We start from the raw sequence: 15,286 nt of genomic DNA, 5'->3' as shown, positions 1-15,286 counted from the left end.
AGTAACTGCACTTCATTTCGTTGACTGTGATGTCTTTGAAGCTATGTTGCAGCAGTCGTTACAAGAAACAATAGCATTTTTTTTCCATCCAGTTCATGCTGAACTTTTAGTGTTGGTCTGAACAATCAAGGTAGACAAAGAGGTCAATAATTAAGGTTGAGAATGTGGATATTTGGCTTGGTTTTCATGCTAGAAAGTTCGATCATGACTTTAGGAGTGTTTAATTGATTAATGATAAGAATCAGTATAAAAACATTGTCATCAAATGCTTATTTTCATTCAGTGCATTAAATGGGGTTGACTTATTTTCATTTCAAGACTTGCAAAGCGTTTAACACTGTTTTATGTTTTTTGTTTAGCTAGATTGGTTGTTTTATTTGCACTGACTGGAGCTTAATGTAGTTAATTCTGATTTTGTCTTTGTTTGATTACAAAACCTCATGAGCAACACTACTTGTTTGTTTCTTAACATTTCAAGAACTGACCTAGTGAAAACTAAACATTTTGTGATTGCACTTAAATTAGTTATTGGAAATTGCTAATCCTTTAACATTAACATTGAAGTAAAATACATTCTGCATTCCAATATATGAACATTTATCTTGTATTATTTTCTTTCTGTCTTTCTCTTTCATGGAGGTCATCCCCTCCTTTGAGATGAAGTATTAGGTCTTATGTCAAGATCAGTTGTTACTTTCATTCTGTAGCCTTTGGTGTGTGTTTTTACACAGAAATACAATCTTCTCATAGAGTATGAGCATGTAGCAAGAATTCTTCCATGATAGGTGTACTTTGAGGTGGCCATGGTGACCTGCAGCTGACACCGATGATTGATCCTGGTGCTTGGATAAGTGCCTGCGCACCGGTGAGCACACCGGTCCACTGAAACGCAGCCAGGCGGAAAATTAGAAATCTCTTCATCCCTGGTCCATTTGAAATCCGATATCTTCCATCTTCCCCTCGCACTGGCACCTTCCCTCAGCCAATAAATCAGTAATTAAATGATGTGCTTCTCTGTATGTGTGTGCGTGAGTGTATATACATGAGGGCAGGTGCATGTCCTTGGGGGATCAGTCGTGGGCAACTGGGGTAATTAGAGTATTAAGTCTTCATCAGAACATCCCATCCCCCCCAAACCCATATCCTTTGTGTTCATGCAACAGCAACAACATGCCCACTCACAAGCTCGTTGTTGCACCAACACTTGTGCAGTACAATGTGTGTTTGATAGATGGAGGTGTAACATTGCCCCCTGGTATCAAATAAATCAGTCAGGCCTCTTCTGAGCGTAGCATCTGACCTCTTGGAAACCATGCAGTTTTAGTTCTACAGTCACATTGGGACAGCAATGTTTCCCCATGTAAACACTTCCAGTTGTTCCTTCACTTGTAACATCTGTCTCTCCCTGTGTTGTTCAGGTACGTCTGCGCAGGGCAGCCCCCTCCTGGCTTCCCTCCCTGTCCCAGGACGGCCCCTACAGCCTCAGCTCGACCTCAAACACCTCCTGCCCTTCAGACTCAATGGCTCCTCTCCACTCAGCCTTTTCCCAAACTTTAACACGGTGAGTGGGTCAAGCAATTTGACCCGTAATCGATTTTTTTTTCTAGCAGAACTCAAGATAGCCTGTAAATAGTATGAAAGTTATGACATTCCTCAGAAATAACATGACTCATTTCCGAGCAGAAAGTTATTGTGGTCTTTGTTTGAAAACTTGTTTTTTTTTTAGCTTCAGAACAAACTGTCATTTAGCCTTGTACTTTGTCTTGCATCATTTTTGAAAATGCAGGATCTTTGTCAAACAGTTAGGCAAAGGGAGTTAAACAAAACAAAACATGTAAGCGTAACATTTTTAGCGTGGTTTAAGTGGTAACAACTTGATTTTATGGTTCATGGTTGTGATCCAGATACTTCACAAGGTATGAAGAGAAAACGTCTTCAAATATCTTCTGAAGACTATTGCTGTTCACCATCTCAGTGTTAGTTCTGCCTGACGCCATTATTGTTCAATAAATTCTACCCGCCTCCCGGTGCAGAGGCCTTACCTTACGCTTCGACTGCTAATCTTAAATCAAGCAATGATTCCTCCTTCGGATTTGCTGATGTCACATCAATATCAGTGTCTTTGCAGATGACACCCTCATTAATTTGTCTCAAACAGCAGCACCAAACTGTCAGGTTTTCAAGCCCATTGCCTCTCAATGCTTAGCTTGCCTCAGTGCCAGGAATTAAAAGTGTGTATCTTTGATCCTTTACTTACCGGCACTACACTCATTGTCATACTGTGTGTGTATGAGTTCAGGCACTTTGGATTTCTTTGATCCTAGGTTTTCACTCGGTGTCCATGAGAGTGTGTGTGAGTGTGCGTGCACACTGTGAAAGCATCTCCAGTTCTGTGGTGTGTAAGTGAAACATAAGCCAGAGCTTTCTCTCCAACATGCACTTTACACCTTTTCAAACCAAGCGAATAAAAGTAGGATGACAGAGAGGGAGGGGGAGTTAGGCCACACAGACGTCTAGTTGACTTGTTCTACATTGGAGGACGTGTGTGAGGGGGTGGATGAGATATAAACGTTTGCAGTATGATATGTATACCTGAGTGAGTGGGGGGTCTTCAATCTGCAATGTGAAAAGGGCAGTTTATTCATTGGTTCTGCCACCCACTGCTTTGGGTTGTGGTGTCTCCTATACCCACCTATGGAGGATTAAGTAGCCCAGTGGTAGAGGCAGCATGGAAACAGTCATTCCTCTGACACCCTCATGTATTTATATTAGAGGTGGAGGCAGCAGGGCAGTTCTTTGGTCAGCGTTTTGCTTATGTTTCAGAGGGGAAATTGCTTGTTTCTATTTTCAAACCAATGTCTTTGGATAGCAGGTCTGCTCAAGCATTATATGAGTTAGATTTTTTAGTAGAAACCACAGCAGTTTTATTTTTTGGCATCATGCTCAAGTGTTCACATAGATTATTATTAAATACGGTAAGCTTGTAGAAAGGAAATTATATTTATATTCAGTCAGTCATTGATTGATAGAATACAACTTGCAACAGGAAGTGGAACCATAACCAGAATGCAGAACTTATGATAACCATAGAAATAACATCAAATCAGTGTTGCTTCAGTCGCAGGAGGAGATGATTAGCCTCCATAAAATTCACTGTGACAGCGCAGCTGCGGCATAAATCACAAAGTCCATTCAACACAGAGCCCCAGGTTCTCTCAGTCCTGATAAGGCACATGTTGTCCCAGACGTGTGCAGGAGGGGGGAAGATGAATGCACCTGTCTCCAAAACTAAATATCCTCCGGTTCCCCTGGTGTCCCTTCTTACATCCCCCCCCCCCGCCTCATTCTTGCTTCATACCTGTGTGTGTCTCTTTCTCTCTACCTACCTTGAAATCCCATCACGGACACAGCCGCCTGGTGCAGGATAACTTCTGTCTGCACCAGCATGATGGGGGAGGACGGAGGGCTCGGACAAAAGACGCATTTATAGCAGCCTTTTCGGGATGACTGCGGACATACAATGGACACATTCTTCAGTTCTTAAAACAAATAGCTGTGTGCAGCCTGCCCTGCAGAGGTGGACAGGAGTGGGAGAGCTTGGTTTCATGGTCAGGCTTCAGCTGGTGAAGACAAAAAGTCAGTTGGTCCCAAAGGTGGCTTTGAGTTATGTAGTAGAGGGCAAAATAAAGCAGCAAAAAGACAAAGGTAGCCCTGAGGGAGAGATATACAGTACCTCCAGAGTGGAGGTTTCACTGTCAGGTGTGTTTGTATATCCTCTCACACCTGGCCTTGAGAAATACGCAGTAAATGGTCTCCACTCTTACAGAGGGAAAAGCTCTTTGTCTGGTACAAAGGAACTTGAAAGTGTACAATTCTTGTTTCTATTCCTACTCAGATATTGCTTGATCTCCTGCCATCAATTTGATTCCAGTTAGCAGTTTAACTCAGCGTGAACAGGTTCTTCCTGGCGTCCCTTACCGTGCCAGCAGAGGAATGGTCCGGGGTAAGGCCCTGTGCCAGCCTGGGGAGAGGTCCAAGGTGGTTGCAATGTGATCCCGTGCCGCAGGGTGTAGCTGTAAAGTCAGCTGTCATCATAGCTGGCAGACCATCTAATGAAGCCTCGTCTTTCACTCTATTGTTTATAGCCTGCCGTTCTGGGACCCTCTGTAGTCTTTTCACAGACAGTTAAAACTGAATTAGTCGGCCCAAGACAATCCACTGAAACACTTCCCCCGTGGGCTACAATGACTCATAATGGATTAGACAGCCACATTTTCTGAGATTACAATAAACTCTTAACTGCATAAAAATATGAGCAGCAGCGATGCTTAAAACAACAAGGCAAAAGAGCTGTTTTAGAACAAATGTCATTTTCCTTAAAAAGCATGTGTGGAGAGAAATGTACAGTTTGTTTTAACCCACTCATATCACCAGATATAAACAATATACAATCAGGCTTTACCATGATTCCATTATAGGTTTTGGACTAACTTTGTGATACAGAGTGATGGTGGGATGAAAGAAATCCTTTAAAATTTCATGACTTTTTCATTTTTATGTCAAAGAAACACATATTTTTAGCTTTTTATCATTTCTATCTCCATTAATGTGCATCTACCTCGCTCAGTACAGCATATAGACACTGTCTCAACTTGGCCTCATTTTGAGGTCTGGATATTAAATTAAAAAGTTTTTGGTGGTGATGAGAAGGCGTGGAAGTGGTTCATTAATATAATCTGTTCTGTGCGAGTGGGGAGGCCCTAATGATTACTTTAGCTTGCAGAGCATTACGAGTGAATGTGAGATACATCTTATCATCATTATCATCTGTAACATATAGACATGTTTCTGAAATCAAGTCATTTAGCTACAAAAAAAAATGTGAAACCAAAAGTAAACATTTCACAGAGCTGTAGTTTGAGGCCGCTTAGAAACATATCAATAAATCATATCTCAGTTCAGTTAAGGCTTCTGTCATCTTCAACTTTTCCTTCTTTTCAATTCTGTCATAGCCTCGGACGTACAAAGTGAAAAAGGAAAAAATGGAAGAAGTGCAAAATAATTACATCACTGAAAATGTAGTACAACAATCCTCTACGGTAACAACATAATTGTAAAGTGGTGAGAACTGGAACATTTATTTTTTTTAAACAGCAGCATACAAGCGACTGTTCTTGCTCGTCACGTTGGGATGTGAAGATAAAGAGAATTCTGCTTGATAGTTGTACTGCACACACAACACTGTTATTATATACAAATATTAATATTTTGTAAAAGATAACATCTCTGAGATAGAATTAGGTTTGATAAGTCAAGGACAAGAGACTATTATATCCTCTGTTGTATCATGAAATAATTTAAGTGTTTAAAAGGGAGGCCATCTCTTTGTGGAGTGACGATGTTTAAACTTTCATGTTACCACAGAATGATGTGAAACTATCTCAGATCATCTGACAGCATGTGCAGCTCTGTGTTTCTGTATGGTTTAAATGTTTAGTTCCTCATGGATGTTCTCCTTCTTCTTCTTAATTAAGCTTCATGAACATATTTATGTCTGAAAACCGATTCTGTCTGCCCGTTTGGCAAAGCATTTAACCACACTGATATATCTCCTCCATCGTTTTCTCAGGGGTTTTTCAAGAATGTTTTATTCTATTGTAAGTTGTAAAAAAAGAAGCAATCTATTGTGGAACACATAAACAATGCAATCATCTTTATTTTATTTTGACTCAAAGACAATATGATAACTAGTCGATTTTCAGATTTCTCACCAGAAACTGGGGTCCCCAAAAGACTTTCAAAATCTACACCACTACAAAACAGAGTAAACAGAAAAATAAACATTTGATTTTCATGAAGGCAGGATTAATTTCAGGCATTTTATTTTCTTCAGTTTTTACACTGAAATATGACTTTTATTTTTAAGAAATACAACTACAGTTAAGAATAAAACTTGTAAACCTGTGAGGTACCACATCATCTTAATGCTGGGGGAAGTTGTTTTAAAGCACTGAAAAGTCTCCTTTGAAATCAGATCTTACAGAATTAAATGTCTTTTACTTTGTGTTTCTCAGATGGACCCTGTCCAGAAGGCAGTGATCAACCACACATTCGGCGTCCCTCAACCCCTCAAGAAGAAACAGATCATCTCCTGCAACATATGCCATCTGCGCTTTAACTCGACGGTAAGAAATACTAGGAGCGGCTGTACGAGAAAGAGGGAGAGTTTGTCGGATCATCAAAGAGAGAAGGACATATCATGCCAGAATGTGTTATTTAAAGCACTTCAAACTTCAGAGAGATTTGCCTCAGGGTGCAACATCTCTTAACTTATTGCTCCTGCTATCCTCTGTTATGTTTTTTTCTTTTTTTAAATATACTCTCTCCAAGTTCACCTCCACTCTTATCTCTGCTGACACATTGTGTTCTATAATCCTGTATGAGTTCGTGTATGTCGGTGGATGTATGAGAATATGTGTGGCTAACGTGTGCCCATTCAAAACTCTGGAACAACATGTGGATTATTTTCAATGAATTGAAGTGCCATTATGTACAAAGTTTTTTTCTGGTTATGTATACAGAAAAGTTTGTTCTGTTTCCTCAGTGTGAGATCTGTGTGTTTGTGTCTGTGTGTTGTTGTGGTGGAGGGATTAGACAGCAGGGAGAGCAGCCGTTTATCAGTAAAGAGCAGAAACAATCAGCAGCCACAGCAGGAAGCAGCATTCTCGGATTCTTGTTCCATTCCTCCTGTCCCTGCCACCTCTATAGCGCACACACACACACACACACACACACACACACACACACACACACACACACACACAGGCACAAACGTACTTTCAAATATGCAAAGACATACACACACACATACAGACGCACAAGAAAACATCCTGTGACATTTCATGCATATTCACATAAACAAATAGATAATAGTCCAGTAAGCCTTAAGACATCTCTTGTCTGGGCACTGTAAAATACACACACATATACGCACACACTTTTTTTTTTTGGACTCCATCTTCAAAGACGGGCTGACGCACAGGAGACGGGGAGCTGAGGGGGGAGAGGAGGCTCAGACGTGCTCTTCACACACTAGAGCAAATCTCATTCCCTGCCTCTGCACAGCGACTTAAAGAGGAGTGTCAGGTCTGACTGTAGCTTTATCTGTCTCTCTGAGAGCATGAATACTTTCCTAACACTTCAATGCACCCTCCACAGACTTTGCTCAGATATTAAACCTAGTCATCCTTTTACATAATGCTCAAAGGGGAAGTATGCAAGCTTAATCTACTGCTCACTTTGCACAAAATTACCTTAGAGAGCAACTTAAGATAGGCCAGAAGTCATGTTTTTGCCGACCTCAAGCGGTTCAACTTCTCACCTTTCTGCGGGGATGTAAATGTAGACTCAGGGGTGTGTCAGTGCAACGTCACTGTCAGGAGATGCTAAAGAGCAGTCCTGACCACACATGTGTGCAGTGAGTGTGTGCATTTTGAAAGGACTCAAAAGTTAGTTGAGAAAAGCAGTACCACTAGAATGTCTTGTAAGCTTGGCTTAGCACTAATATTTAAAACAGAGAAGCACTTGGGGTAACAATGTATTTCTCACTGCACCTTTAAACTACACTGTGAGGTAGCTAGGCAACCATTGAAGAGCCCAGGATTTCACAACACAAACCGCTGCAATTTAGAAATCTGAGAAAGATTTGAGCTCTGTGGCTTATTGCCACTATTGAATGCCAACATCGTATTGCAGATATGATGTATCCACTCATTTAGCCTACGGCAACAGGAGAAGAGAGTGACAGTAAATGGGTGATGATACACAGCCGTGACTGGTGGGACAGGGTCGTAGTAATATTTCTTAAGTAGCCTACTGTCCAACGTGACCTGACCTGCTCCACCATACGTGTTGGGGAAACCGGCGTCCTGCAGCCTGTCCACCACAGACTGAGATGGTCAGCGTATCGATGCTTTGTCCCGTCTAAAACTCCCATTATATTCCATCTTTTGTGAGCGAAACAGAAAACTCAGTTTATTCATTACTCATCCAGAGTAAGAAGCTTGATCTTGTTGCTGCCGTCTAGTTTGTTTTGTGGGAACGTCACTTGGCTGAGTCCGCGCCTGCACAGGTAGCCAGGCGTATACATGCCACAGTATCGCATTTTCTTTCAGAGTTCTCCGGGTCGCACAATCAGGTTTTTTAAAACCAGGATTAGGGTTTATCCCGTTTCTGAAATCGGGATATGATGTTTACATGCACAAATACAAAAACAGGATACTTAAAAACCTGATCAAAACCGGGACACTCAAATCCATGTGAAAACACTGTTTCAGTTTTCTTAGGTTTTTATGGAGATTCTAAAAAATATATATATATATATAATCTAATAACTTGGTGGGATTTAGAGCTGCTGGTAGGCTGTTTTTTATTAACTTTGGAACAAAAACAGGTAAGTTATGTCCAGTGTTTGTGCTAAACTAACTAAGCAGTAGATTTATATTTGCACAGTGAAATATCCCAGCATAACGTCCCCAGATCCAGGTTGGCTGTTTCCCCTGCTTCCAGTCTATGTGCTTATTTAAATTATTGAGCTGCTGGAGTAGCCTCATATTCATGTAGGCTACATTATGTAAAGATATGGCAGTGGTGCCAATTTTCTAATGTAACTCTCAAATCTGAAGGAAACAAACAAAGAGGATCACCTCAGCCGCCCTCAGGTGCTCTCTGGTTGTCCAACTGCTTCTTTGTTCAGCGGCATACCCTCCAGCCCTCTGCTGTGAAGTAAAAAAGGTTTATTTAATCCAAGAAACTAAACATAGCCAACCATATGATTAGAAGAAGTGTTAGTATTAATGTATTTTTATGGATATGTGACATTTCTGTTGTATTTCTATAGACGTTGTTTATTTGAATTACCTGTCAAGGAGATGGGAAGAGTTTTTTTTTTTTCTGTCAGAAGCTTTGAAGACGACGAGAGGTTGTTTGAAAGTTGTTGATAGAACTCATAGAGTAATTTATTCTCCTTATTAATTAGGTAGTTTCATATAGACAATGATTATTATCTGAAAGTGTGCGTTTGTGTAAGTGGGTGTTTGTAAGTTTTCAGTTTGTACCTTTACACGTCTTTTAATACTGTCACTCCTCTTGTTCGGCATAATAGAACATAATTAGGGTACATTTATTTATAGTACAGAGCACAGATCTACCACAGAAACCACTGTGATTTACATTATTTATTTAGTAAAAGCAATATTTTTCTACCACCAACCTACATTTTTAGTGACTTGAGGGGAAATGTTTCATTTCCATGCACCTCCATATTCACTACACACGGCTCAGCAAATGTTAAATTAAGCAGACCCACTTTATTTTGATGTCTTCGTTATTTTTGGCTACAAGCAAGTTATTATAGGGAGAGAGGATTCTGGGAGTTGTTCCACACCCACCTTACATATGTCCATGCACCAGATATAGCCCAGTGTTTTTCTTTTAGCCATAGGATTGCTTAATCACCGGACAACCAGGTCTGCCAACTTAGAAGTGTGCTGTATCCTGCTGGCCGTGCTGCTGATGTGAAAACCAAAGCTCATTTCACACCTTGTCTCACTGCCTCCGCTGAGACTCAGCTGGACGCAGAGGCGGCTGGTGGAGAAGGCGCTGGTTGAATTTGTCACATCACGCTAATCTCTGAAGACTTTTCACAGCAGATCAGTCACATGATGCGCTCAAGTATTCGACTTGTTTTTAGCAGGTGCTTTGACAGGCACATTATTTATAGGCCCCCTCTACATCACACCATCAGGCTTGATAATGTGAAGTGTTTAGCTTTATTCCCAGTGTGCTGGTGTTTACACAGAGTTTACACATGACACTTGTAGTGTGTGTGTGTGTGTGTGTGTGTGTCTGTTACCTTGTTGCTGTGCACACCTTACACACATTCATCTAGTTTATTAGGCCTAAATGTGTCGCTGATGCTCAGTTAATCAAAACGCTCCACATATTCCTAGTAATGAAACAGTCTTTGGTTTTGCAAGTCACTGCATATATTTATTATTTCTAACTTAGGAGCCTCTCTACTTAACATGTTTGGTGTCTGAGGAGTTGCATGACTCTTCTCCTGAGGAAGTAAAACTGGATGAGAGCCTTACAGCATCAGTCATCCGTATGTCAAAACAATCACTGTTCCGGGGGAAAAAGGCCCTTTATGCCTATTCCTTTCATCCTTAATCCATCTCTCTAAAATATCAAGGACATAAACAGTCTACATTAATAAGCATTTTCTTTGGGACATTTAAGTTTTCTGATGTAACTTGCACGACTTCACATTGAATCGTTATTGTAATTGTTGTACTTATTCAGTGCTTGTATTATGATTTTCCATGATGTGTCTGGTCTCTCTAGTTCTTCTCCTTTCTTCTATAAATGTGTCCTTTCCGAGCTGGAGCTGATGAGTGTTGATCCCTGGACGCTGTTCTAGCTTTTAATGAGTGATCTCTGTATTGATTTCTCTGCTTTTCTTATGTATCCACGCTTGCTCTGACAACAGGGGCTTTGTTCTGGGATTGAATGGGGCTGTGAGAATGATGAGAATGTGAAGGTAAATAGTGATCCACCACCAAGAGAGTAATCCGTGTGAACGTGTTTATTGCTTTTGCAGTCAGTAAGAATGTGTTTTTCATCTGATTTGTGTTTGTGTGCTTGTGAGCGCTCACACATCGGTGTGTGTGTGTGACATTAGTACGATTGTCACGTGTCTAGGACTTGCAGAGGCTGACTCTCACAGTGCACATTAATAGGGTAGTTGTGGAGATGGGATCCTCTCTCTTGTTGAATATAACACATGCAATTATACCTCTGGCCTCCAAATGTGCCATCGCTGTTATCAGGTGGAAACAGACTCTCCTCCTTTCAGGCTATGTATGCCCGCAAGAGAATATTCAGGCATGAATTTAACATTTAAAGCGTGTGGGCTCCAGTTTCGACAGCAGATAATGCATAAAAATCCAACACTTGTGTCTGCTTTTCCTTTCCAAACTGGCTTCCTCTCATTTTCCTGCAGAACCAAGCAGAGGCCCACTACAAGGGCCACAAGCACGCCCGCAAACTCAAAGCCATGGAGGCCCAGAAGAACAGGCAGCGACGAGCAGGGGAGGCCTCATCCACGGGGCGGGAGAGAGAGCGAGACAGAGATCGGGAACGGGATCGAGACCGAGACCGGAGCAAGACGTCCACATCTGAGACAACACTTCCTGCGCTGATGGATACAAGCGCAGTGGAAGGGACAGGTACATAAACACATCATCTCCTCCTCCACATACACCATCGATCATTTGCACTCCTATCCTGTGTTTCATTCAAACCTCATCAACTTCAACCCCCAAAACCTTTTTTTCTGACCAAGCCCTCTGTCCCTGAGCCATGTTATAGCTGCAGAGCTTTGAAGCTGTGGGATTGTGGACAGGGCTGGAGCAAGAAATGTTGTTAAAGTGAAGAACACGCTTAAATAAATCCCAGCCTCACTGGGGTCATTTTTACCCTCTCTGCCTCTTAATTTCCACTGCTTGACTCCCCTCTCAGTTTGATATATACGGGAGTTGAAGAAGCAGAATTGGCGTGTTTGTGCAGCATGAAAAGAATTTCACATTGTGCCGGCTGAGTTGAGAGGTAGCAAAATAGTGGGGAGAGTTTTCATATGAGGTGCTGTCAAATACAAAATAAAGCTTTGAGAAATCAAAGACGCTCATCTTCTTTCACAAAGTTCAAATGTTTTCACATTGATGGTTTAAATATAGACAGCCTTTTTTTTTTTTTTTTTTTTTTTTTTTATGAAGGAAAGAGGAGTGCATTGGTTTTCCCTCTGCAGAGAATGAATGTTGACTCTTCCTCACAGCAGCTTCAGCTCAAAGAGCGTGAATTGCTCTGATGGCATTCTGACTGCAGAGCCAGCCCATTACCTTCTCATGTTGCACTCGTCGGGGTCCACACTTTTCATTTATCCATCTGAGGAGATGGGAGTGGAGAGGTGGTAGAGCACTTTTCCCCTCTCTCTACTCTGCCTCATCCTCCCCTCCACCTTCCCCCGCTTTGGAAAGAAGATCTCTATCTGAGCAGAATTTTAAAAAATGTGTTTTGATGCCTGATGGAATATCAGAGAAGAGATATGAAGCTACTAAGAGGAGTAGAGGGAAACAGTTTGTACTTTTACCCTCCCATTTAGACATGCGTTTGCACTTGGATTCATGCACACGTTTTGCCTGTAGCACTAACAGTCTCCTTCAGAAAGGAGAAAGTGGACAAAAGCCTGGGAGTGTGATAACACTCTCATCAAATCTCTTTTTAATATTCTGCCGTTGCAAAAGGAGCGTCAAAAGAGGGAAGCAGCATTGGAGACGGAATGAGATGATGAGTGGAAAATGCAAGATAAGATGAAATGAATGAAGGGGACAGAACGAGCGAGGGAGGAATAAAAGGGGAGGGGGGGGCTAGATAAGTCATGGCTGGTTTTTATTTTGTGAATAATTTTACAGTTCTAAAGCAATTTCGTGAGAAGGAACACTCTTTAATAAGCCCAATTGTGTGATTGGCCTAATGTGAAATTGAAATGCAGCAGTGCGAGCCAGTGCTGGCATGCACCACAATGCCAACCTGTAATGGAATAGCACTCAAAATGAGCGCTCTGATGTGAGTTATACTCAATGAGTTATGTGTGTCATGCTGAGGGCTGCTGGGGAGCTGTCTGGGGGTAATGTCCACATTGTCTGCCATCAGTAACCAATCACACATCTGTTGGCTCTTACTCTAAGCACCCTGTCTGGCTCTGAATAAACAGAATTTAAACCAACAAGGTCAGCCTCTTTAGCTGCTAATGCACATGTAGACACAGGAGGTCGCTAACATTCATATAACCACTCTTACTGTGAGGAACTGGAGGTGAGATTGTTTTTTTAAAGTGCACAAGATCAAATCATCAGTCACAAGTATTAAAAAAGTTATGTATCGGTGCAAACTGCCCACATGACTCAAATTATTCTGTCGTTGTGCTTGATTGAAGCGTGTCTGAAAATTTGAACATTGCTTTTCAAAATAAATTGGGTGTGAAAACTTTTTTATTTACGGATCACATCCTTTTATTCTCTAAAAATGAAGCTGAATGCTGCCTAATGTGCATAAATTAGCATTAAAAAAATAGAGTTTGTTAATAAAAACAATTTCCCCATTCATGGTCTGGACTAAGCCCCCCGAAAAAGTCCCAAATGCTCTTGAATTCCTAGTATTGGCAAGGACACAAAAAGGTTATAGCTGGCTCTGAGAATACTTGTATACATTTAATATCCCTATTAAAGAGCCAAACAGACTCTATATTCTCCATTGCATCTCACAAAAAAACAAAACAAAAAAAAACGTATTGTGTACCTTTCAAACATCTCCAACTTGTACAGATATGGTTTTGTTTTAGGTACCCAAACTTCTCATACAGAAAGGAAAGGAATCAATTGTAGAAAAGGATTAAATGATGCTTATAAACCCTGTCACAGACCAAAAGAGGAGGGAGTGAGAACCCGGTGAGTAAGTAAGTGTGAGAGCTGCTGGCCAGTGCTTGGAGACAGAGGGCCTGCATCAGTTGTCAATCCCCCTCAGCTTTGATTGACTCTGTTGTTGAAACCCTCAACATGGGGACTCTGTCTGTCACACTGTAATGATGATTTAAAGCAAGGACTTTTCCCCAGGGGACCTGTTTATGTTCTGAAGCTGCCTTTGTATCAGCGCTTGGTTTGCTATACAGAGTGCTGTGTGTGTGTGTGTGTGTGTGTGTGTGTGTGTGTGTGTGTGTGTGTGTGTGTGTGTGTGTGTGTGTGTGTGTGTGTGTGTGTGTGTGTGTGTGTGTGTGTGTGTGTGCATAATGACCCCCGTATTCAGTTACTTTGCGTTTACAGTGCATCAGTCTGCTGAATTGGCATTTCTCTAGATGTATTTGCACTCTTAAAGCCTGTCAGATTTAATTGGGTTGTTAAAGTACGAATTAAATTTGTTTCACGTAAAAGAAAACTGATGGTTGCCAGCATCACATTGATCCAAATATCTATAATTTGCTGCTGTGTAGTTCTTTTCCATAGAGGCACCGTTGCTGACACTGCTCTGCCAGTAACACTGGCCCCTGGTCTGACAGTTTGCCAATGCTGGTGGCAGTTTCTCTCATCATGTTGGTGGTCAGAGAGCAAATGAGACAACTGACAACAGACGGAAAATGCTTTTTTAAGAGAGGAGGGCAGGAGAGACTTGGCATTTTGTACATTTTTTGTAAGTTTTACATGATTTTTGACTCAAAAAGTTTATTCCTGCTGGCTGTTTTTTGTCTGATATTCTCCTCTTCACAAGAGCCAATAACAATTACGTTAAAAAGAGAATTCAGAAAGTCTTTAACATTTATGAAGTCGGCACAGATAAAAGGCCCCTTCTGGCAATGTTAAAATACACTAATAACAATCCAAATGGTTAGATACTCAGGCACAATTCTGAGCCTTTTCTCATGACTCTCATCTTGTGTAGATGGTAGATAATTTAAATAGTTATCAACATTTCCTGTTCTTCCTTTTGATGAACTGGTCAATCATATCAACACTATCTGACTAAAGAGTATAAAAGTAACTAGTTTTATGGCTGATTAGCTTTAAGTTTTGGGAAAATTAAGAAAGCTTGAGCATTGCACGTATAGCTACAAATGATTCTTTGTTGAATGAGATCCTTCTTGATTTTAGTCTTTGGATTTTTGAGGGCTTTGATTCCTCGCAGCCTCCATGTCTTCCTCTCTAAGGTTCCTGCTTAATCCAGTGATCAGTATCAGTCCCCTCCAGAGGCAGCTCAGGTGGCTCTGTCTTTCACATCGGTTCAGGATCATATACACCCCAAGGCCTCTTCAGGGGAGCTCAAATCCCTCAGGGGTCACTCTCATTACAGCAAGGGGACTTTCTAATCTTGGTGCTATACAGGTTCTTTTTCTTTGGCAGGGAATGACAGAGGAAGACCCTTATCTCCAATGATGAATTTACTCTGAGACGTTAAAGGGAAAAATCAATGGAGCATGCTGTGTGTGTGTATGTGTGTATGTGTGTATGTGTGTATGTGTGTATGTGTGTATGTGTGTGTGTGCAAATAAGATGGGGATATTCAGCGAGCGTAGTGCGTAGTGCTCTGGGGTGAAGTGTGTGACTCCCTCGGGAAGCTGCGGGGTTAAGGCGAGATGTGTAATGGAACTCTGGTGACTTATCGGCCGAGCCCAGGAGTC

General features: G+C 41.4%; 1 protein-coding gene across 3 annotated transcripts in view; it reads left to right on the top strand.

The window, feature by feature from the left end:
* znf385c (zinc finger protein 385C) overlaps positions 1–15,286 on the top strand; it is a 113,545-nt gene that overhangs the window by 89,103 nt on the left and 9,156 nt on the right. For all 3 annotated transcript variants that reach the window (XM_065964581.1, XM_020632628.2, XM_020632629.3), the window contains 3 exons: positions 1,419–1,561; positions 6,075–6,185; positions 11,063–11,288. In XM_065964581.1, the coding sequence (XP_065820653.1) occupies positions 1,419–1,561; positions 6,075–6,185; positions 11,063–11,288 (480 nt within the window). The remainder of the gene's footprint in view (positions 1–1,418; positions 1,562–6,074; positions 6,186–11,062; positions 11,289–15,286) is intronic.

The sequence above is a fragment of the Labrus bergylta genome, chromosome 16 (assembly GCF_963930695.1).
Source record: "Labrus bergylta chromosome 16, fLabBer1.1, whole genome shotgun sequence".
NCBI classification, from domain to species: domain Eukaryota; kingdom Metazoa; phylum Chordata; class Actinopteri; order Labriformes; family Labridae; genus Labrus; species Labrus bergylta.
The sequence above is the reverse complement of the archived record's forward strand: the minus strand, read 5'-3'. Positions and strand labels throughout refer to the sequence as shown.